Below are 26,186 nucleotides of genomic sequence, written 5' to 3'. Positions count from 1 at the left end.
CATTATTTGCAGGGGATTTCCCACATGGAGGCTCCCAAATTGTAATTTTGAAAGAGCAATTTTGTCCACAATTTTAAACAAAACAATTAATTTTTAGTAACTTTTGGCTTATAAAAGTATGAAGAAGCAAAAAACAACATTAAAATGTATTAAAGGCCACCTTGAAGGTTTTTTAGGACTATGACAGCCATCTTGCACGCAAAACCCCCATGGGCATTTTGAACAGTTGGCAGGTATATATATGCACTGAAAAACACCAACTTCTTCATAATATAATAATATCATTGTGTAATTGAAGATAGAAAGCATATAACGGCATATATATAATATGCTTTAAAAAGATTTTGTTGAAAGGTAAATTGTAACATTAATTTCTTCTTGTAGATAGGGAAGGTGTAATAGTAACACCCAGTAGGATCACCAAAATAAAGGGTTATGAATATATATTATATCGTACCTTAAAGACAAATTTGATGTTGAAAAAGACATCAAAATGACAGAAGTAAACCTAAGGAAAGAGATATTGAAGCTTGAGAGGGAAAGGTTTCAGATGGAAGGAGAAGAGAGGAAACAGAAAATAGAAAATGACAAAAAAATACCGCTTTTATTGATGGAACTTATCAAAACTGTAAAAAAAAGTCTTAAATAAATCCAAAGCAACTGCATTTCAATTCTACTTTGAATTTAGTAGTCTATGTGATGATAAAAATTGGAAATTGTTGCAAATGTTATATTTGAAGAAATAAATGCTATATTGTTACGTTATTTAGACTAATTTAATTGTCCATATTTGAAACACAGTCTGGTTTAATAAGTTCCAAAAAAACAAGATGGCCACTGTTGCTATTTTTTTTTATTAAAGTAATATAGTGCAGGATTGCCAATGAGAGAATTATCCACCACTGAACGTGGATGTTAATTAACAACTGTATGGTAATATACTGCCTTCAACAATGAAAAAAAATCCATACCATATAGCAAAGGCCCAGCCATGACAAAATGTGAAAAAAACAAAAGAGAAAACTAACAGCCTGATTAAATCTAGAAACTGCAACAGAAAAAAACAAATACAATCATGAAAGGCAGGAAGCAACATATGACAACCACCAATTCACAAGGTCACATCTTGGGAAAGACACATAAAGGGTTTGATTTGCTTGTTAGCTTTTAACCCTCCTTCTTATTTGACCACGGAATGACAATTTTTAAATTCTCGGGGTTTATTTTGTGTGGTTTTTTTTGGAGGGGGGAAGGGGTGGTAGGGGTGTGATTTGTTTAGTTGTTTTCTATTTTATTGGAAAACTGGTAAATTCTAAAAATTGAGAAACTATTGAGAGTATGGGACCAGATGACTATAATTAAGATAAAAAAAACTTTCAAGTAGACATCTTTTACAAAAGCTATTTATTAAAATAATGGAATCCGTTCTACTGATCAATGTAAAAACGCAAAGGACCATATACATTTGAGCCTATTGGAGGTACTCTTCTAGATTTGGTAGATTTAACACAAGGAATGTTACTGTCTCGCTGCCATATAAACAAGTATGACAGTTGCTGAATATAGTTGCTACAGCGTAATATTTGCTAACTGGCTGCAAGTACAACTTGAGGTTTTTCTTGAATTCAAGAAATGCAAAAAAGGAAAAGACTTTGCCAAATGTCCATCAACAGAATCACGGACTGCTGACATGAATTTATTAAATTCTTGTTCTTCTGCAGTAAGTGCTGCTTATCTGTATATGGAGCAATTAAATTGGACCTTAGAGAATACTCTGGGTCATCCTAAAGGAAAAATAGCGTTCCATCTACCCTGTTCATTGTGCCTTCCAGCTGATTCATAAGACCGCTCTCCTGAGCATACCAGAGTCATGTCTCCTGCCTTCTATTGGCCCAAATAAATTTGCCATTAGTTCATTTGGTGCAACAACCGACTGGAACTTCAATCCATGCACACGCTTGTGAACGCTATACACAATTCGTTGATGCCTGGTTGCTCCACATATTGGCGTTCCTGTGCCATCAATAAATCCCCAACAGTTAAGAAGAGGTGATCCTCTCTCATGAATGACCACTGCAAATATACGAAGGTACTCTTCAAACAGCAACTTTTGATAAAGTGAAGTGTTTTTTTGGCTGGTTTTGTCATAAATTATGTCTCGCGTCTTGGAAAGAATATAAGATAATTCATACAACGGCCTTTGAAAAATTCGAGAGATATCTTGAAGTCTTTTAGGATATGAAAGTCTCTCAAAACTATGCAAAGCCCTTCGAAGATCTATGCCACTTGCAAAAGTTCCACTGTTACATACAATTTGTGGTGGGATTCCCAAACCAACACGCAGTCTATCAATTTCCTGTTTCTCAAATCGAAACATAAATCTGCATTGTTCAATAGTGAAAAACTCCAAAATATTTTTCTCTCCATTGTATACATTGACGCGTGAGACTGGCAACAACAGACAACAAAAGAATCTCGGCAGAAGACATATTCAGCTAGAAGCAAGTGAAGAATAAGCCAGCTAATGAAATTGTTGTTTTCAAAACCGCAATTCATTCATACAAGTATCCGTACACGTAAAACAAATCTCAAGCAAGCACTAGATATTTCTTCCGTGTACGTCTAGGTATATGTACCAGTAGATGTGCGACAACAAAATCTCAACAAACAATCTAGACGTTTCTTCGTGTACGTGTACGTGTGGCTACAAGTACCCGTACAAGTTTCCAATCTCAACCTCTGTAATATGTCGTGCTTCTTTCGCTTTATAAATAAACCCATATACTCTAAATCCAATAATTGTTTTGGCATATGCGTATATTGACTACTGTATAATAATGAATTTTATTAAATTGGCATGCATTTCAACACTTCCAAACTCTTAAATGATGCACATGTTGTTACTTATTCATTTATAATTACTGAAACGTGTTGCATTCCAAAATTGACATATTTGACCGTTCATGCTGGCTGTTCAAAAACTCCTCCCTCTGAAAAATCAAAATGCTAGCCGTTTGCTTTCTTACAAACAAAAAGGTGAGGTTGATGGAAGAGTCTACACAATCGCTTTAAATGCATCTTTGTCAATTATTTATAACAACCAAAATGTTAATGCAAAATATTCTTTGCGTTCATCGCACAATAATTGTCTTTTCATACCACATATATTTATCTTGTACATCTGACATAGTAACAAAATATGTTCATGAACCTATTCTGTATGTTTTTCGATTTTTTGAATTATTCAGAGGGTACCAGGGAGATTAGTATTGTACTAACGGTTGCTTTTACCCTCACTATCGCTCGGACAAAATTAATCCCGAGTTTAATGCCTACCCATGTTAAAACTACAATAAAGTATAGCTTGCATCAATTAAATACTTTATTTAAAGAGGGTAAAATCAACGGATAGTACAATACTGGTCTCCCCTGATGCCCTCTGAATAATTCAAAAAGTCGGAAAACATACAGAGTAGGTTCATCTGTTGTACACCCGATATATGTCCACTCAGGACAGAGGCTCCATCATAACCTTGTCCACACAGTGTCTGCAATGGTAGTCTCCATTTTTCTAGATTATTAACAATTGCAATAGCAATATGTTCAGCGTCAACTTCCTTAGGTTCAACAAATCCTAAAAAATCCTCTCGTACCTCACACGTGTCATTATCAATGTATCTGATACAAAGCGCTAGTTGCTCTGTCAAGGAAACATTCGTAGTTTATGGAATAAAAGCCGGGCCTGTGGTGGGGTTCTCGAAAGTATCGTAAGATTCGTTCTTAGTCATAGATAAGATCAACTTTAGGATGGACTCTTAAGTTGTGTCTCGAAGCTATCCCATAAACAGGGACTCGGTTAGCAGATTAAAATTTTGAAAATCAATGTTTTTTATTCAGGTTTTATTATTTCCTGTCTATTTGCATTACTTTAATAACGTATTTAACGTTGACTTCACTATTTCTCTGTTTTCTGGCAATGTACAGTTTACTTTCCATATCCGTATACTGAAAAAATCCATTTCTCAGTTTTTTGGCATAGTGCAGTTTAGTATCCATATCCGCATACTGATAAAGAAAAATACAAAATTTAAATCTGCTAACTCTGTCCCTGTGATCTCAGACGCATCTTATGTTAGGAAGCCCTAAACCAATCCTATGTGTGAATTTTTAAATAGTTAAAGTAATTGTTAGATAATACATTTAGTAAAGACAAAACAAATTGATAAAGTTTTACGAAATTTTGCAATAATTAAATGTATTTAATCAAATGCATGATTTCAAATGTTATTATAAAAAATATATCAAACAGATTGTGATTTAAAGTGGAAAATAATTTGTTTTGAAATGAGAATATTGAATTCGTAGTGTCATAAAACACGAGGTTTAAAGTTTAAAACCATGCACCATTTCTTTATACGAGTTAATAACCGATGGTGCGTTTCATTTTATGTTCATCTTCACGTAAAAAAATAGAGAAAAAATGTATGCACAAAGTTAGGATGTAGGTATGATGATCTTAAGACACCTAATTGGGTGTCCTAAAGTTAGGACGAAAAATGTGATATATCCTATTAAGTTATGAGAGCTTCGAGACTCAGAACACGACTTTGGACAAATACTTGTCATAAGATGGTCCTAGGACACGTCCTAATCCTAAGATAGCTTCGAGAACACCACCCCTGATACTTTACATTTTTGCACAATTCGTTTTCTTATTCTAAATTCACAGCATTGTATCAATTCGTTCAGACTCTGTGGTGATATGTAGGTCATTGACTTATGTGATCTTTAACAGTTTTAAAAAAAAATTATCAAAGTTAAATTTCCAATTGATGAAAAATTGAAAGTTTCCGTCTTCCTGACGAGGTATATTATCACAAAGAGTTGTCCTGTGATTTTAAAGTTGATCTTTTATTACCAACTGCATTTTTCCAGTCCGTGAAACCTTTAAATGGGAAAGGATATGTCTGGAGTTAAGTTTTCTGTATCAGAATACTCATCTACAAAGAAATTGAACACATAACCAGATGCTAGCATGATGATAATGATGATGGGTACCTTTTTCAATGTCCAGTAGCAAGTTATAAGCATATAAAGGACAAGAACATACAAAAAAGAAGATGTGGTACGATTGCCGATGAGACAACTATCCACAAAAGACCAAAATGACACGAACATTAACAATTATAGTTCACTGTACGGCCTTCAACAATGAGCAAACCCCGTACCACATACTCAGCTATAAGAGGCCCCAATAAGACAATGTAAAACAATTCAAACGAGAAAATTAACGGATTTTTTTATGTAAAAGAATGAACGAAAAATAAATATGTAACACATAAACAAACGACAACTACTGAATTACAAGTTCCTGACTTGGGACAGACACATACCTAAATAATGTGGCGGGGTTAAACATGTAAGCGGGATCCCAACCCTCCCCTAACCTGGGCCAGTGGTATTACAGTATAACATAAGAACGAACTATAAAATTCAGTTGAAAAAGGCTTAACTCATCAGATGGACAAACATACAAGTGGGCGTGGCCGGGTACTTATACATCCCGACTCAAAAAAACACAATGAACAGATCTGAGAGTACTCGCAGTTACCTGACAGCTAGTTCAAAGCCTATGACAACTAATAAAAAAATCATGCATCTACGACTTAACAATCAATCCGTACACATCCAACATCCAATGGATTTAGTGTAAAGACGTCATAAACAGCAAGAGAAAAACATGACCTTTTGCAATGCCGAGTAACAGGTATCGACAGATTGTAGATCCATGAATATGTATATGTTACAGGAATTTTCTAAATTTAGGCATTTTGTAAAATGACTGATTTTTTAGGCATTTTCTAAAATAATACATATTGGGGCCTCTTATAGCTGAGTATGTGGTACGGGGTTTGCTCATTGTTGAAGGCCGTACAGTGAACTATAATTGTTAATGTTCGTGTCATTTTGGTCTTTTGTGGATAGCTGTCTCATCGGCAATCGTACCACATCTTCTTTTTTGTATGTTCTCGTCCTTTATATTTCTAAAATGCCTAAAGTTGAGAGGCATTATGTAAAATGCCTAAAAAAAAACCTAGGCATTTTGTAAAATGCCTGAAATTTTTACTGAAAATTTCACAAATTTCCTGGTCTGTTTTAGGCAAATTGTGTAAATATGAAATACATGAAATAGATGATAAATTGTATTGTAAAGCTACGAAAAATGGTTGAGTAAAATTAATTTAAGATTACTCTTTAAAAATGTAGCCTGCAGGTTAAGTTTATATGTTTTACTAGTTTTAAAGTCTATAATAAAAAACTCCATAAAGCAACAACTTTGAGTACACCAGAACAGAAGATTTACAAACCAATTAATTGAAAATGCTGATTCTAATCAGAAAATTGTTATATGGAACAGAGAAAAATATGAAACTATTTTGAACAAAATTAAGATGTGAATAAAAGGACATTCTTCGGATTATCATCATACATTTTACAAAATGCCTAAATTTAGAAAATGCCTGTAACATATATGTATATAACATACTAGTAATATTTAGTTAGCTTTTAATCCACTGATAACAAAGTCAATATTTATACCAATTAAAACAATATTCAATGAATTTATTACAGTGTTGAATAGGTATCCTTTTAGAATAAGTTTATTTGGAGGAGCGACAAGTTTACATGGATCATTTCCTAATTACCAGGCACGGTTCACAACATTTCCGTAAAAATGAGGATGTGCTATCCCGTTTGAAATAAGTTTTCTACAAGTACAACCAAACTTCAAAACTAAATCTTTATATCTATGGAAAAATTTAGTAAAGGTTTTAAGTAATTTATGGTAGCGATTTCCCTGGTTTAATAATTTACCAGTAATACATATAGGTTGCGTTCGTTAAAATCAAAAACGTCACAACAGACACGGGAATAGCGAACAAGTTGTGAAATATAAACACCGTAAGATGGTGCCAAGGAACATCACCATCTAAAAAATGGAAAATTAACAATAGGAAACGAAAAATCGTCTCTTTTGACGTAAATTTTAGTGTGTAGTTTCCCGTTTAAAACCGAAATATCTAAATCCAAGAAAGGACAGTTATAACTGAATACATTTGATTTATTTAAAGTAAGTTCCTTGGGGTAAATTTCAGCAGTATATTGAGAAAATTCTTGATTATTTAACGAAAGAATATCATCAACATAACGGTAAGTGTTGTTGAATTTATCAAATAAATGCAATATCGACGGTGCTTTACTGAGTTTTGTCATAAACTGTGATTCGTAACAGTACACAAACAAGTCTGCTTTTAAAAGGGCACAATTAGTACCCAATGGGGATACCTACAACCTGTCGATAAACTTTGTTGCCAAAACGTACGTAAATATTATAAAGGAGAAAATTAACAGCTTCAATCATCTCATCACACCTCCAGTAAGTATATCTAGCATATTTACCCTTTTCATTAGAGAAGAAGGCTTTAAATGAGTTGCAGCAATTATATCTATATTCAGCTTTACCAAACGACCAATAATTAAATAGGAAAACTTGTGTTTAATAAGATAGTACGGAAGTGTAGTGTAGAGTGTAAAAAAATATATATTTATCTAAAACATCCAAAGATTTTTTTACACTCCAAAAATGGTTTATAAATAAACTCATCGTATATACAAGGAATAAATTTTATATGTACGCCAGACACGCATTTCGTCTACAAAAGACCATCAGCGACGCTCGAATCCAAAAAGTTAAAAAGGCCAAATAAAGTACGAAGTTGAAGAGCATTGCGAACCAAAGTTTCTAAGAGTTTTGCCAAATACAGCTAAGGTAATCTATGCCTGAGGTAGAAAAGCCTTAATATTTCAACAAAGTCAAACTATTTTAGACAGTTAATTTATAAATATAACAATATCAATGATAATCCATGTCAGCACAAAAAGTGTTGACTACTGGGCTTGTGATACCCTCGGGGAAATAAATCTCCACCAGCAGTGGCATCGACCCAGTGGTTGTAAATAAACTCATCATATATACTAGGATTAAATTTTATATAAACGCCAGACGAGCGTTTCGTCTACAAAAGACTCATCAGTGACGCTCGAATCCAAATAAGTTAAAAAGGCCAAATAAAGTACGAAGTTGAAGAGCCTTGAGGACCAAAGTTCTTAAAAGTTTTGCCAAATACAGCTAAGGTAATCTATACGTGAGGTAGAAAAGCCTTAGTATTTCAAAAAATTCAAACTATTTTAGACAGTTAATTTATAAATATAACAATATCAATGATAATCCATGTCAGCACAAAAAGTGCTGACTAATTGGCTTGTGATACCCTCGGGGAAATAAATCTCCACCAGCAGTGGCATCGACCCAGTGGTTGTAAATAAACTCATCATAGAAACCAGGACTAAATTTTATATATACGCCAGACGCGCGTTTCGACTACAAAAGACTCATCAGTGACGCTCGAATCCAAAACAGTTAAAAAGGTCAAATAAAGTACGAAGTTGAAGAGCATTGAGGACCAAAGTTCTTAAAAGTTTTGCCAAATACAGCTAAGGTAATCTATGCCTAAGGTAGAAAAGCCTTAGTATTTCAAAAAATTCAAACCATTTTAGACAGTTAATTTATAAATATAACAATATCAATGATAATTCATGTCAGCACAAAAAGTGCTGACTATTGGGCTTGTGATACCCTCGGGGAAATAAATCTCCACCAGCAGTGGCATACCACTATAGTCATATATTTTATTACAATAGTTTATGATAAGCTCTTTAATAGTAGTTAATGACCTAGTTAAGAGCATTGCCAGATTAGTTGTAGAACACTTACTAGAGGCCGAGATGAAACGATATGTAAATGGTTTTTGTGTAGTTTAGGTAGCCAATACATAGTAGGGACCTTCAAATGTTCAGAAGAAGCCTTAAGCTTGTATGTGGTAGTGATACATAAATGCTTGTTTACTGAATGACTCTCTGTGGAGCGAATAGACTTGAATGTAGATGAATTTAAAATTTCATTCTTAAGAACGTCCGTGTAGTATTCACGTCATACCACCACCACATTGTTGGCTGCTTTGTCGGCCGGTACAAACACAAACCGCTTAGAAAGTATTTGAAGTTTATTTCTTATTCTGGAAATTACAAGATTGATCGTTTATATAAATATACAGTGTTAATTTCCATTGTTTTACCGAAACGTACATTTTAGATAAATAAATTGAATGAAAACTACGATTCTTAATTTGTGCATTGGGATTAAAAATTCGATATTGATCATTACTTTCTTTTGTTTACAACTCTGTCTTGTATTGTTCTGCCAGAGGGACCAAATATTACAGAGGGACAGTCAAACTCATAAATCGAAAATAAACTGACAATACCATGATTAAAAATGAAAAGGACAAATAAACAAGCAATTATAGAACACATGGCACACCATAGAATACAAAAGAATGAACAACACGAACCCAACCAAAAACTAGAGGTGATATCAGGTGCTCCGGAAGAGTATGCAGATCCTGCTACACATGTGGCACCCGTCGTGTTGCTTATGAGATAACAAATCCGGTAAAAAGTCTAATTCGTTAGATCACATTTATGAATGGGAAAGGGAATGTAGTTACGACGTTAGGAAAATATCCAATATCATTTGTGAAACGGTTTTTTGATAACGGTCAACCAACTCGTGATGGCGTCCGTAAAATTTACGAAGAAATGATTTCAATTTCTCCATTTGGAACTCTTGATTTAAAAGCTTCATTGTGAGCAACAACTCTCTTTCAAGAAAATCATGATAGGAAATGCATGCACCGGAATATCGTATCAATTGTGAGATACATACACCGTATGCATGTGCTGCTGGAATGTTGCTACTTAGAAAAGGAATGTTCATAATTGGAAAGCTGAAATCATCTCTTGTGTCGTAAAGTTTTGTTTTGAATCGACCCTCATTGTCAATTTCCAGATGTAAATAGATATAGGAAGATGTGGTGTGAGTGCCAATGAGACAACTCTCCATCCACATAACAATTTAAAAAGTAAACCATTATAGGTTTAAGTACGGATTTCAACACGGAGCCTTGGCTCACACCGAACAACAAGCTATAAAGGGCCCTAAAATCAAGATATGAGGCCGACTCAAGTGTATCTGTTGTATCCTTTATCTCTAGTTCAAGGGGATAGATGCGTTTGACATATTCACCATATTTTGAATTATTTAGTGAAAGAACATCATCTATATAGCGGAAGGTAGAGTAAAAGAAAATTGCTAACTTCTTATCTTTCTTTCTAAGAAGTTCCTGTATGAAGTCAGCCTCATGATCATAAAGTAACACGTCGGCAAGAAAAGGGGCACACTACGTTCCAATTGAAATTCCGATATTTTGTTGACAAACACGTCCTCCGAACTTAACAAATATGTTGTCAATCAAGAAATCAAGATTGTTTTGTTGCAATCAGAGTGATCCTTTTCAAAGTAGGATCTATCCCTTCCTAAGACAAGATAAATGTATCTTCGTTGGCCATTCTTTTTTATGAAACAAAACATTAACAACTCTTTCAATTTGTCTTATAGTTTGGACTTCGGTGTTGACATGAATATCAATAATGTGGTCATTTTTATAAATTTCCAGTTTACAAAACTTTGAATTTTTCGAAAAACTTAGGATTTTCTTGTTCCAGGCATAGATTACCTTAGTCGTATTTGGCACTATTTTTGGGAATTTTGGATCCTCAATGCTCTTCAACTTTTACTTGTTTGGCTTTATAAATATTTTGATATGAGCGTCACTGATGAGTATTATGAAGACGAAACGCGCGTCTGGCGTACTAAATTATAATCCTGGTACCTTTGATAACTATTCGAATGTGGAATATTGGTATAAAGTGTAGAAAATTCAAATGTTTTAATACTATTACAAGATGAAACTAAGAGAGTTAGATTGTATATACTCTAGATCTTTGGAGTTTTTAAGTATCCACATCTGATTCACGCCACTTCGTGAATAGGCTGTTCCACAAGAATTCTGAAGCCCGTTGTACTTTTGCCTTTTTTTTTTAACTTTTTAGGATTCGAGCGTCACAGATTCTGGTATCTATGATGAGTTTATTTACCTGGTAAGAACGCTCTAATCCAACAGTTTCAAGCCTAAGTAATCATAAGCACTAGCCTGTAATATAGTGGTTGTCATTGTTGTCGTTGATAATTCTTTGCATATTTTGAATGTTCCTTTATTTTTTTAACCATAAGTCAAAACGGTTTGTTAAATGAATCGTTTCACTTTTTTTTGGGGTCATTTACAGTCTTGTACTATTTACAGTAATGGGTGTGTTTATCGTTCAAAACAGTCATAAATCATAGTTGGTTACATCTTCGGCCTTCGTTCTCTGGTGGAAATTTGTCTAATTATGATATTTCCTTATTTTTATACTGGAAACGTGAGAAGCAATGTGCTTTATATCATCTATGATTGTTGGTGTGACATTGCACTGTTTCATAGAATAGAAATTGATATTCCTGTGATATTTTTCGAACACTTCCTGAATATAAACAAAATTTACATATCAAAAGAAATAAAACTGAAATCTCATGTTACATTTTCAATGCGATAAAATGTCTTACAGAGAGATTGTATCCTATTCAATTTATAATTAGTCAAATGCTTTGTGTTAATTTGATCGATTTATTAAAATGGATATCAAACATTTATCAAATGTGTTTAAACTAATCTGAAAGCCAAACATATATATATTGGGTACTTAAAAATCGACACTCAATTATACTAGTATATCAGTATTGCAATGAGTTTTATGTGATAAAAATGTTGAAAATGCAGCATCATTTAAATAATTAATATAATACACAGAATAACAAACAGTGTAATGTCGTCGTCCTGATGTGTACATGCATTTTCACGACACTTGGTACAATGCAACACTTCCTGTCTTGTAGCCTACACAGATAATCTTCTTTTGTTTGTTGTAATGCACTGCATAAGGAGTTGTAAGTCCATCAAGATGAGTTAGTAAGACTTTGCTAACTTTCCCGTCATGTTGTATTACTATGAGGTTATTAGAGCTTTCACCAACAACATATACGTTCTGATTATGATCCACTGATATTCCTCTCAGTTGTATAATGGACTGATCCTTGAATACCAAGATGTTTTGTCCTGTCATACTACAACAGTGTACTGTATTTTCGGTGTCTGTATAGTATATCCTGTCGCTGGTCGTTGTTATATGATACACATATAAACCATCGATATGGATGGTGTTTAATGTCTTCCCATTCAAGTCCATCACTACTATGCCTTTTCTATATACAAGAACATACAGCTTCTTGTCATGGTAAGATATTCCATAGCACCAATTACTGCAATTCACCCTCTTCCTTTCACTATTATTCTTAATGTTTATAATCTCTAGGTATGAAGAATATCCAAATGTAACAGCAATACGATCGGTATCAACTAATGTAAGACTATGCGGTTTATCAGAGACATGAATGTCACGTATGTGTTGACCATCGTTGTTGTATTCCATTAATTTACCACTTCCATTATAGTCTGCAATTATGATTCGGTCGTCTGGTAAAACAATGCAGCCAGTGATAGGCTTGGTTGATCCTTTGATATCAAACTTCTGTTTCAGCTGTAGACTGACACTTTGAATAGTTTGCGATAATCCATGTATCTGTATCTGAGCCTGGTCGATCTTTGCATCTTTTAATTGTAGATTGGCCATAGTTTCAATAACTTTGATTTCTCCAAACTGCTTTACCTCATTCACTAAGGAACTGATCACGCGATTGACCTTTATCTCCATTCGTGTTTTCGTACAATTTTTTATCTCTTCTTTGATTGATCCAATCTTTTTACCTATTGTTTTGTTTAATTGGCGCGTTCCTAGAAACACTTGCAGGTCAGATGCAAAACGTTTCATTTGAATAGTCTGATCTTTAAGTTTGTCTACCTCTTTCTCCATTTGCTTCAAATTATTAAGAGTTTTCATGATTTTAGATTTACCCTTATCATGTTTGGATTTTAAATCTTTGAGTAGATTTCTCTCGAGTTTATCCAAGTATTCATTTAGATTCTTTCGTGTGTCTGTAATCGTTTTACGTATTGTTACTTCATCTTCGTTCACATTTTTCAATGCCATTTCCCTGTCTTTAATACAAAGTTTTACGTTGTCTATCGTTGTTGAGATAGTTCCTTCTAAGTCTAAGAGTGAAGTTGATTGTTTTGCATTTTTTGATGCGTTATCAATGGAGATGACGTCAGAAGCGGAACACGATTTATGTTCTGAATGAATACAAACTACGCAAGCCGCAATATCGTGCGTTTTGCAGTATAGATCGAGCTTTTTACCATGAATCTCACAGTTTAGATTTACTGAAATGTTTTCTATTTGACGATAGTCCTCAATAGAAATCATCTTGTGATCCCTCGTTACTTTCATAGATTTGTGGTATTTTTCACATTCTCCACAGAATCCCTCCTCACATATGGTACACCATTTCTTTGCATTTTTCGAGATGTCTTCATATCCACATGAACCACACAATATGTTCAGTTTAGATGCCATGTTCTTTTTCCTGATCAAATATATGATGAGTTAAGTAAATTAGGAGATCTATAATTTATTGCGGTTAATTTTGATTTTCATTGATTGCTGTTTAATGATGGCTGCTATATGTTGATGGCAAGTTTTATTGTTTGTGAAAGTCATATTTGAAAGTGCCCAGAGAAACCCTCAGCAGTCAGTTTAAAATAGATTGTATTTTAAAGAAACATATTTGATAATAAATACAAAAATAACACTTTATAAATGATGTGTGTCCGAAAAACTCCTCTGTATTTTACCTGCATCAAGAAAGCATTGAGTCAAGCATGCGAGAGTCATATGTGTCTAATATGTGTCAAAACACGCGAAGAGCAACAGCAAGAAAGTGTGGGATGTTAAATGATTGATTTTTTTTTTATCTTAGACACATGATTTTTAGGTCCTATGTATGTTTTGGCTATAATGTATCTGTCAGAGACTCGGTACTGTATATATTTAAATACCCTGCTACGTCCAATATGTGTTTTTGTTAGTCATTTTGTTTTTTTGTTTTGCTTTGTATCGATCTAATTAGTTTTTATAGTATTTTGTAATGTTGTGATCTCCAAGGTTATGGGAGGGTTGAGCGCTCACAAACATGTTTAACCCCAACCCATTATTTATGACCTTAGCCCACGTTAGATACATGTAGTTCAGTGGTTGTTTTGTTAAATTCAGGTCGCTAGTTTTCTCAAGTGTATATTTCATACTACATTTGTAGTTTATAAAGCTATTTCAAAACTGTACAGAACTAGAAGTAATTGCTCAACTTAACAATGTACATAATAAAGGTGTAAGGAATTGTTTCATTACGTTACGATTACAATAGGAATGGGGACATATAGTTTGGAACTGCACCTACTTAATATTGGGTTTGGACATCCCCCTTTTTAATGGCTTGGTCTGCCTCTGCAGCTCCTACCGCACCTCGTATTTACAGTGACCAAAACAGCAAATCTTTGAAAATATGTTGACTATGTCACCAATTTCCGTACACATTTGAATTGCAAAAAGGCGAGACATATGTCTTTGTTAACAGTTATGTAGTCGGGAACCTATCATTCAGTTGTTGTCGTTTGTTTACGATTACATATTTGTTTTTCGTTCATTTTTTTTTTATGTAAATAAGGCCGTTAGTTTTTCCATTTTCATTTCAGGGCCTTTTATAGCTGAGTATGCGGTGACGTATTGTTGGTAATTTCTGTCATTTTGGTCCCTTTCGGAGTGTCTCATGGGTAATCATACCACATCTTCTTTTTTAATATTAGAGGAGAAAATTTCAAAACGGAAAGTTCTTATCAAATAACAAAATCAAAAGCGCAAACACATCAAATGACTTGATAATTTAAAACTGTAATTTTCCCGACTCGGTAGTCGGTACTGGCATTTTCTTCAGCATTAAATTGTTAACGTGTAATAAGATCAGCAAGAACATTGTACGATTTCTTCAATAATGTCATTGAGATATTCTTGTTCTGGATCTGGCACTGAAGAAAGAATGGAAGCAAGGATTACCAAACTTTGAAACTGATTGTCTTCATCAATTTTTTAATCTAAATAATGCCACACTTGTGGTCGTATAAATGTATATTTTCTCAAAACACGGCGAAGAAAAACGTTTATGTCGAAGAGCAGATTGCTCTTAAAATAGCATTCACAAAGATAGAGATTTTCTATTTCACTTTCTAGTTTTAAAACTTGGGTTACATTTGAAATTCCAACTTCTCTCCGCATTAGAAAAATCACATTATTGTTTGACATCTGTAATTTTTCTGTTAAGAAAAGACAGCAAGTTGATTTTTCTCTGCTACACATGTTTACATCTGTCGATCAAATTATATACAATGGAACCGACATATAAGATCTTTTTAAGAAGGTGGGGCCAATTAAGGGGTTGGTTGATCTTTTTTTTTAAATTTCAATATGTTATCTTTACGTTATCACTGGATATATATTTCCAGTTTTTTTTTGTGTTTTTCTTGGTTTCCTTGGTTTGGAGTTTGTAATATATGTTCTATCATATCAATTTTGGCCATTTTTGCATGAAACCAAAAATCAAAACAATTACCTACACTATAAAGGTAAAAAAATCCCCATCCTAAACACACACACGAACCCTTTCCTGTATACTTTTCATCAGGATCCGCGGTCACTCTATTAATTCACAGCAGAAACATGCCATACTATATAGGACATCACGGTGCATTATATCATTACAGTACTGCTAATTATTTCCACATTACATTTCTAACATTCTATTTTTATTTTGATCTGGAGCACATTGTCAGTATGATCTAAAATATACCATCTTGCGGAAGTGATTGGAAAGTAAAACTAATACACAAATGATACAGGGCACAACAAATTTGGCAGGTTTATTATCATAATTGTATGGATTAACTTGCAAATTATAATACCAAAGTGACCGAATGAACCCAGTAAATTTTATTTTATAGAACGGGAACATTCGGACACAGTGAAAGGTATTTAATTCCGTTGATAATGATAAGAATGGTTTCAAACATATATGTTATTGAAAAAGGTAATGATAAGCAATGCGAAAGGAGACATTTCAGGTTATATATATATACTTCTAAGATGTTCTTCAGAAATAATGAAAAAGCAGCATTGATATTTTGAAATTTCTGTATTTTAAGTTTTTGAAAAGTGGTGCCTTGTCACATGATTTGCATTAAAGCTATTTTGACCAATAATTTGTTCTGTACTGTTACATGTAATTTGGGTGACAGCAAGTAGAAAGGAAAAGATGTATGATTAGCTGTTACAAAAAATTAAACTTCATTTGATTGGACGAATATAGATTTTTTATTTCTTTAGTAAACAAAATGTCCGAATATACCCAATTAAGTGTCCGAATATAACCAATTAAGTGTCCGAATATACCCAGTCTTCCCCTTGTTTCGTCAGATTTAGCTGATAATTTCAGCATATCATCAAATGAATACCAAATATTTTTAAGTACAAAGACAATGCCATTGAATGGATAAGCTTACCGTGGTCGATCGTGTTATGATTCTGTGTTATTGTCCTGGAAAATCAACAAGGAAGCTAGTTATATTTTTGGTTTCTCTTTGTTATTTAAACATCTTATTCACACTATGTTTGATGATATATTATAACTGTTATTTACCTGTGAATATAAACTACAACAACAGGAAAACTGACGATACTATTTTCCCCAACTTTCGTTTCTATCGTCAGTCATCCTTATAAATCACATGACCTGTTTGTGTAGATATTTAGAATGTGGAAGACGCGGGTAAATTTGAAAATTACGGGGGAAAACGTGGGATTTTCTTATCCCAGGCATAATATATATAGCCGTATTTGGTTACCTTTGATAACTATTGACATATGTATCCGTTAGATCACATAAAAGTTCTTTGACGTAAATTTCATGAAGTTGTATCCCACATTAAAAGTGATGAAAAATGAAATACAAATCCAAGAATGATCGTATTTGGGGGTGTAGATGGGGGTTTACAAAATAGAGAATTATGAACCAAAAAATAAAGAATGCTAAAATAAAAAGAAAAAGAGAACATTGAGCAGAATATATAAAAAATTAAATAAGACAGACCTTCATATGCCATTTACCATAAGGAAAGACAATGTCGAAGTTTCTGATTTGGGGAAAGGTCCATAAACGCATGACGTTGACAAACTGTGTTTATCACATGAAAGCGACATACATTTTCTACAATGGATTATGAACAAACACGAAACGAACGCACTCTTAAATAAAAAGATTAGTCAAATATAGTATTAATATAAACAGAACTTTAAAAAAAATAAACGAAACAAAATTGACAAAAAATGACATTTGATAAAAAAAAAAAAAGGAAAAAAGAGGAGAGAACCACTTTCAAGAAAAAACAATGCTATTTAAAAAGGTATGTAATGAGGCTCGGGCTTGATCAGAACAATAAGTCATGTAGAAACGCAGCCGTGTAGAACTAAACAGCTGATTGGTCGGCTTCTTCAATAGTTATCAAATGTACCAGGATTATAATTTAGTACGCCAGACGCGCGTTTCGTCTTCATAAGACTCATCAGTGACGCTCATATCAAAATAGTTATACACCAAACAAATACAAAGTTGAGAAGCATTGAGGACCCAAACTTCCAAAAAGTTGTACCAAATACGGCTAAGGTAATCTATGCCTGGGACAAGAAAATCCTTTTTTTCGAAAAATTCAAAGTTTTGTAAACAGGAAATTTATAAAAATGACCACATAATTGATATTCATGTCAACACCGAAGTGCTGACTACTGGGCTGGTGATACCCTCGGGGACGAAACCTCCACCAGCACGAAACATGAACAACATTCTACATCTACATATACATCTAAGACATAGCGAAGAAGCTATGTCGTCACTCGAAAAGGGTACTTCGACCCAACACTCAAGTATAGTTTAACTTTTGTCGTCTGCCAACATGACAATAAACTTTCTATATTTACAACCATTGGTTCCAAAATTGTGCTAAAAATGTATATACAGGGGCAAATTACGGGAGCTTTCAAATAAAAAAGATATAAACCAGTAATAGTTTAATTTTGGCAGCTAGAGTTAACATATCAGAATGATATGTATGTGTTAGATAACCTTTTTGTTTGCCTTGACTTCCTAGTCATTCAATGTTAACGAAGTGCACTCATTTAATTACATGTACATATATCAGTTAATTTCTGTTAAACATTGAACGTTTGAACATGGAAAACACCAAATGTTTGTCTTGTTTTATCAAACAAACTTGATTTTCAACTGATATGTATAGTTACAGCCGGATTTTGAGAACCTTGAAACCTGAAACGAGAACTGCTAGTATTAAATTCAGAAAAATCAGAAAAAAACTTTTATATATATTATAGTATATGGCGCAATAAAATATTAAAAGATTAATAAAAACAAATATTGTAAACACGATGCATAGGAATCTAGTCGTATTGACAGCATTTATTCTATGAATGAAGAATACTGAAATGTATATATCTGCAAATTTTGCAAACGTGATGCAGACGCAAAAGAAACAAATGTTATGTTCAGTTCATGTCTGCAGTGGCAGCACCTTTCTGGTGTCGGACTGAAGAAATTCGACAAAAATCAAGGCACTGGTTTTGTAACGCTTGTAAAGCAGTTTGAGGTTATTGGGAGTTATTTTTTGTTTTTAAACTATTATGATATTTTTTTTTATTTTTCAAACAGAATGTCGATTTTTACATTGTTCGTATGATTTGCTTATGTGTAAAATATATTAAAAAAAAAGTATTATTTAGACTTCCTTTTAAAGAAAAAAATACAAGTATCAATTTCGATATTTAATAATATGTTTTTTTTTAAGGCTTTCTATTAAAGCAAAAACGTTTTGTATAAATGTTGTATAGAGATTTCTTATTGAAGTGTTTGTTTCAATATTTTTTCTATAAAATTCTTAATTATATACTTTTATTTCAATCTTAATTAAAACCGGCAAAAAAGCAAAACTCTATATAAATCGCCATTTTGCCGGAGCTGGCAAATTAGTGTTAAGGAGGCTATATATATTTTGCCGGAGCCGGTAAAGTAGCCCCTAAGTGGCGAGCCGGCTACTGCCCTTTTTAAATGCGAATACAACATGCGCTAGACCCACTGTAACGAGGAATCACAAGGGTCTGAATTTTGGACTTCTTCATTTCTGCCGTTAGTCCAAGAATACTCTGACATATCTGTATTCTTACAATTTCTCATATTTTTTGTTGTTTATCATTCTATATTCCTTATTATTCTCTATACTCTATATCTTAAGTCTTTATCAGTCTGCACCTTTTGTTCCTAATTTCCTGTTATGTAAACACCATCCTCAACCTAACTATTATGCATTATACAAAACCAGAGACATATAATACCAAATAAATGTCTCCGACAAAACCAAGACGATACTTGATAGAACTATTAATTCACCATTTTCTACATAAGAATGCCTGTACCAAATGAGGAATGTGACGGTTGCTATCCATTCGCGTGATGTGTATGTGTGTGAGATTTTGATTTTGTCATTTTGATGAAGGACTTTACGTTTTGAATAATCCTTGGAGTTTATTTTTTGTTATTTTGCCTTGATTTTGTCATCAGTTTTTTTTTTTTATCAATTTATGAGTTTTTATTCACTCTTTTTCATCATTTGTGAAAGAAAAAATAAATTATATGTACTGGAAACGCTTAACAAGAATTTGGATATCTAACGTTCTTAAAGGATCTGTCCAGCTAGCCCGTTCACTCTGCCGCTAAAGTTATGTCTTCCTTAGGTGGCTAGTATATTTCACGTGCAGTAATTTTTAGAAATTAAAAACAATTTTACAATTATATGTGTTAGTGTAATGAAAAGGGAAAAAAATCGAGGCGTCCTGTTTAGGAACGATCAAACCATGGTTTAAAATTGTCTAATCATCTCCTTATGTATATATTGAATACGCCAGGAACTATATGATATGTATCATATATGATTATTGTAGAGATAAACATCTATTTGAATGCAAGTTGATATTCCTTTGGAAAATTCCTTATACTGAATAAAAACAAAAATGAAAATATCAAAATAGAAATAACAAAAATATCTTTAAGATAATACAAGAGTGCACACGCTGAAATGTCTCGCCTTCTTTACTAATCATTGAAATTATGTTGATAGACCTAAATATAAAGCTTTATTTCGACTGTCACATAAACTCAACATTAACCAAGAAAACAAAACATTGATCAATGAACCATAAAAATGAGGTCAAGGTCAGATGAACCATGCCAGGCAGACATGTACAGCTAACAATTCTTCAATACAACAAATATAGTTGATATATTGCTTTTAAATTAGGAAAAACAGACCAAAACACAAACACTTAACACTTAGCAATGGATCGTGAAAATGAGGTCAAGGTCAAATAAAACCTGCGTAACAGACATATAGCTCATAAAATATTTCCATACACCAAATATAGTTGACCTAATGCATAAAGTATTTGAAAAATAGACCAAAACTCAAAAACTTAACTTTGACCACTGAACCATGAAAATGAGGTCAAGGTCAGATGACACCTGTCAGTTAGACATGTACACCTTACATTCATTCCATACACCAAATATAGAAGACCTATTGCATAAAGTATAAGAAAAACAGACCAAAACACAAAAACTTAACTATAACCACTGAACCATGAAAATAAGGTCAAGGTCAAATGACACCTGCCAGTTGGATATGTACACCTTACAGTCCTTCCATACACCGAATATACTATCCCTATTGCTATAGTATCTGAGATATGGACTTGACCACCAAAACTTAACCTTGTTCACTGATCCATGAAATGAGGTCGAGGTCAAGTGAAAACTGTCTGACGGGCATGATGACCTTGCAAGGTACGCACATACAAAATAGAGTTATCCAATTACTTATAATAAGAGAGAAATTAACATTACAAAAAATCTTAACCTTTTTAACAGTATCACTGAACCATGCAAATGAGGTCAAGGACATTGGACGAAAGTTCGTTACATGAAGCATCTATATACAAAGTATGGAGCACACAAGTCTTCTAACTTCTAAAATATAAAGCTTTTAAGAAGTTAGCTAACGCCGCCGCCGCTGGATCACTATCCCTATGTCGAGCTTTCTGCAACAAAAGTTGCAGGCTCGAAAAAAATGAACAAAACCTTAAAGGTTATAGTATAACAAAATCTCAAAGGTTATAGATAAGTATAACAATATTTTAAAGGTTATAGTATAACAAACTCGTTATAAAATCAACGGTACCAATTTTGTTGCACCAGATGCGCATTTCGACAAAACATGTCTCTTCAGTGATGCTCGTGGCCAAAATATTTGAAATCCAAAGCTTATATAAAGGATGAATAGCTATAATCCAAAAGGTCCAAAAAGTATAGTCAAATTCTAGAAAGGAATCAGAGCTTTGCATGAGGGAGATTCATTCCTTAATTTATAATAATTTCTAATATTTTGTAACAGCAAATTTAATAACACAAACATTCCGTATTTTAATGCCAGTACCGAAGTACTAGCTACTGGGCTGGTGATACCCTCGGGGACTAATAGTCCACCAGCAGAGGCGTCGACCCAGTGGTAGTAATAAAATCAACGGTACCAATTTTTTTGCACCAGATGCGATTGTCGACAAAACATGTCTCTTCAGTGATGCTCGTGGCCAAAATATTTGAAATCCAAAGCTTATACAAAGGATGAAGAGCTATAATCCAAAAGGCCCAAAAAAGGTCATAATATTTATAACACACTCCTACAAGTTATAGTAAAATGTATAATAAAATCTTATACCTGACATGTTATTTTTTAATTGTCGATCAGTTGGCTTATAGGGAGATTAAACCTTATTCAATTTAATCAAATGCTTCGTGTGTGTATATTTCATCCATTTATTAAATACAATTGAGAAAGGTAATGGGGAATATGTCAGATATATAATATATAAGAGACAACAATCCGACAAAAAGAGCAGATGCAGCCGAAGTCATCAATGGGTATTCGACGAATCAAGAAAGTCTCACACCCGAAGGTGGGCCTCAGTTCGCCCCTTAATACAAATGTGAAAATGTATGTCTTATGAAACTCTAAAACATGTGAATGAACCAAAATTTAAAAACATACAACTTGACTAACAAAGGCCAAATGCTCCTGACTAGGGACATGCGCAAAAATACGGCAGAGTAAGACATATCTCACCCCTTTCCCTATACCTCAAGCCAATGCAGAATAAAGAAACACACAGCAATACGCACAGTAAAACTCAATTAAAAAAAAAGTCTGTGTCCGATGTCAGAAAAGGTAACAAAAGAATCTAAGCAAAATTACAATGATACATAACTTTCATATATATTCAACCTTTATTAAATGTGTTCAATCTAAATTAAATACGAAAAGATAATAGATATCTATGTGTACTTGTCAAAAGGTATGGAATTGTATACTAGTAGTGTTATGTGTTTTCATGTTGAAAAACTAAGTATTTTAAGGAAAAGTATTTCTTTCGAATTTAAAAACCAGACTGATGATTTTGTCCCAGGTGTTGTGTTCGAATGTAAAACAAAACAAATCAAACAGTATGGACGTCCGCTCGTGTGTTTACGACAATTGGTACACTGCGGTGCTTCCATTCTTGTAGCCTAAACAGACAATCTTCTTTTGTTTGTTGTAATACACTGCATAAGGAGATTTAAGTCCATCACGATCAGTAAGTAAGACCTTGCTATCTTTCCCGTCATGTTGTATTACTGTCAGGTTATTTGAGGTTCCACCAACAACAAATACGTTCTGATTACTGTCCACTGATAACCCACTCGGTTCGGAAATAGACTGATTCTTGAATACCCAGATTTCTTGTCCTGTCATGCTACAGCAGTGTACTGTATTACTGCCCTGGTGTGAATAGTATATCCTGTCGCTGGTCGTTGTTATATTATGCACTCTGTAAACATCGATATCGATTGTATTTCATGTCTTCCCATTCAATTCCATCACTACTATGCCTTGTCCATATACGAGAACAAACAGCTTCTGATCCTGGTAAGATATTCCCCAACACCAACTACTACAATTCACCCTCTTTCTTTCACTAGAATTCTTAGTGTTTATAATCTCCAGGTAATTAGACGCTACATATGTAACAGCAATACAGTCGGTATCCACTAATGTAAGACTATGCGGTTTATTAGAGACAGGAATGTCACGTATGTGTTGACCATTGTTATTGTATTCCATTAATTTGCCACTTTCATTATAGTCTGCAATTATGATTCGCTCGTCCGGTAATACAATGTGATAGCCGTGTTTGATCCTTTGATATCAAACTTCTGTTTCAGCTGTAGACTGACACTTTGAATACTTTGCGACAATCCATGTATCTGTATCTGAGCCTGGTCGGTTTTTGCATCTTATCTTATATCAAACAAAAAATTCTCTGAAACCGATATTATCAAGATGCTTGATTTCTTGATTGACAACATATTTGTTACGTTCGGAGGACGTGTTTTTCAACAGACTGTCGGCATCCCAATGGGAACAAACTGTGCCCCTCTACTTGCTGACTTGTTTCTTTATTATTATGAGGCTGACTTCATGCAGGAACTTCTTAGGAAGAAAGATAAAATGTAAGAAGTTAGCAATATCCTTTAACTCTACTTTCCGCTATATAGATGACGTTCTTTCACTAAACAATTCAAAATTTGGTGACTATGTGGATGGCATCTATCCCATCGAATTGGAGATAAAGGATACTACAGATACAGTTAAGTCGGCTTCATATCTTGACTTACATCTAGAAATTGACAATGAAGGTCGGTTGAAGACAAAACTTTACGACAAAAGAGATGATTTCAGCTTTCCAATTGTGAACTTTCCATTTTTAAGTAGCAACATTCCAGCAGCACCTGCATACGGGGTATATATCTCCCAATTGATACGATATTCCCGTGCTTGCATTTCCTATCATGATTTTCTTGATAGAGGGTTACTGCTCACAAGGAAGCTATTAAACCAAGAGTTCCAAATGGTGAAGTTGAAATCATCCCTTCGTAAATTTTACGGACGCCATCACGAGTTGGTTGACCGTTATGGAATAACCGTTTCACAAATGATATCGGATATGTTCCTAACGTCGTAACTACAATCCCCTTCCCTTTCATGAATTTGACCTGCCGAATTAGACTATTTACCTGATTTGTAATCACATAAGCAACACGACGGGTGCCGCATGTGGAGCAGGATCTGCTTACCCTTCCGGAGCACCTGAGATCACCCCTAGTTTTTGGTGGGGTTCGTGTTGTTTATTCTTTAGTTTCCTATGTTGTGTCATGTGTACTATTGTTTTTCTGTTTTTTTTTTCTTTTTTAGCCATGGCGTTGTCAGTTTGTTTTAGATTTACGAGTTTGACTGTCCCTTTGGTGTCTTTCGTCCCTCTTTTAATTGTAGATTGGTCATTGTTTCAATAACTTTGATTTCTCCAAACAGTTTTACCTCATTCTCTAAAGAACTGATCACATGATTCACATTGATCTCCATTCTGTTTTTCGTACAACTTCTGATTTCTTCTTTAAGTGATCCAATCTTTTTACTCATTGTTTTGTTTAAATGGCGCGTTCCTAGAAATACTTGCAAGTCAGATGCAAAACGTTTCATTTGAAGTGTCTCTTCTCTCAATTTTTCTACCTCTTTCTCTATTTGCCTCAATTTATTAAGAATTTTCAAGATTTCAGATTTACAGTTTCCATGTTTTGATTTCAAATCTAGCAGAAGTTTTCTCTCAATTTTATCCAAGTATTCATTTAGATTCTTTCGTGTGTCTGTAATCGTTTTAAGTATTGTTTTTTCATCTTGGTCAACATTTTTCAGAGTTATTTCTCGGTCTTTGATACAGTGCTTCACGTTGTCTATCGTTGCTGAAATAGTTCCTTCTAAGTCTAAGAGTGCACTCGATTGTTTGGCGTTTTTTTATGATTCTTCAATGGAGATGATGTCAGAAGCGGAACAGGATTTATGGTCCAAAGGAATACAGACTACGCATACAGCAATATCGTGTTTCTTGCAGTAAAGATCAAACTTTTTACCGTGAATTTCACAATTGAGATTTACGGAAATATTTTCAATTTGACGATAGTCCTCAATTGAAATCATCTTGTGATCCCTTAAAACTTTCATAGATTTGTGGTATTTTTCACATTCTCCACAGAATCCTTCTTCACATATGGTACACCATTGCTTTGCAGTTTTCGAGATGTCCTCATATCGACATGAACCACACGATATGCTCAGTTTAGATGCCATGTTAGTTTTTCTGTTCAAATATGATATATGTTAAGTTAGTTAAAAGATCTATACTAAGTCTATTCATTAAGATAAATTTTGATTTTTTTTATTGTTTGTTGATGATAACTGTACGCTATAATTTGGAAGCAAGTTTTCATTGGTTGATTTAGTCATATTAAGAGTGCCCAGAGAAATTTCCAGCAATCTATTTTTAGTTACATGTTGGATGTGTTATGAGTGATATTTTAATTTTAGATTTTTTTGATTTTTTGTAGGCATTATTGGCTTAGAACTATCAGTCAATGACAACGAAGAAGCTCAGATCTGTACTTTGTGTCATTGTGTTGTAAAGGATGTATAAATACCCTGCTATTGATAGTCTGTGTTGTAAAGGATGTATAAATACCCTGCTATTGCTAGTCTGTGTTGTAAAGGATGTATAAATACCCTGCTATTGCTAGTCTGTGTTGTAAAGGATGTATAAATACCCTGCTATTGATAGTCTGTGTTGTAAAGGATGTATAAATACCCTGCTATTGATAGTCTGTGTTGTAAAGGATGTATAAATACCCTGCTATTGATAGTCTGTGTTGTAAAGGATGTATAAATACCCTGCTATTGCTAGTCTGTGTTTTTGATAGATGTTTTTCTGATTTAATATGATTTGTTGAGATTTGTAAAGTATTTTGTAATGATATGATGTCCCAGAATATAGAAAGGTTGAGTACTGATAAACATGCTTAACCC

The 26,186-nt window shown here is 33.7% G+C and overlaps 1 protein-coding gene across 2 annotated transcripts; it reads right to left on the bottom strand.

Annotated features, from left to right (window-relative positions):
- Positions 1–11,690: 11,690 nt before the first annotated feature.
- LOC134708559 (uncharacterized) lies at positions 11,691–16,850 on the bottom strand. Of its 2 annotated transcripts, none has more exons than XM_063569202.1 (2): positions 16,763–16,850; positions 11,691–13,603 (listed from the first exon to the last, which is right to left on the bottom strand). In XM_063569202.1, the coding sequence occupies exon 2, from the start codon at positions 13,591–13,593 to the stop codon at positions 11,917–11,919; it is 1,677 nt and encodes a 558-aa protein (XP_063425272.1). In that variant the 5' UTR covers positions 13,594–13,603; positions 16,763–16,850; the 3' UTR covers positions 11,691–11,916. The 2 variants fall into 2 exon arrangements, with proteins under 2 accessions (XP_063425272.1, XP_063425271.1); XM_063569201.1 differs by lacking the exon at positions 16,763–16,850 and adding an exon at positions 16,626–16,744.
- Between the last annotated feature and the right edge of the window lie 9,336 nt (positions 16,851–26,186).

This window comes from Mytilus trossulus, chromosome 2 (assembly GCF_036588685.1).
Source record: "Mytilus trossulus isolate FHL-02 chromosome 2, PNRI_Mtr1.1.1.hap1, whole genome shotgun sequence".
NCBI lineage: Eukaryota > Metazoa > Mollusca > Bivalvia > Mytilida > Mytilidae > Mytilus > Mytilus trossulus.
Note: the sequence above shows the minus strand (reverse complement) of the source record. Positions and strands in the feature narration are given on the sequence as shown.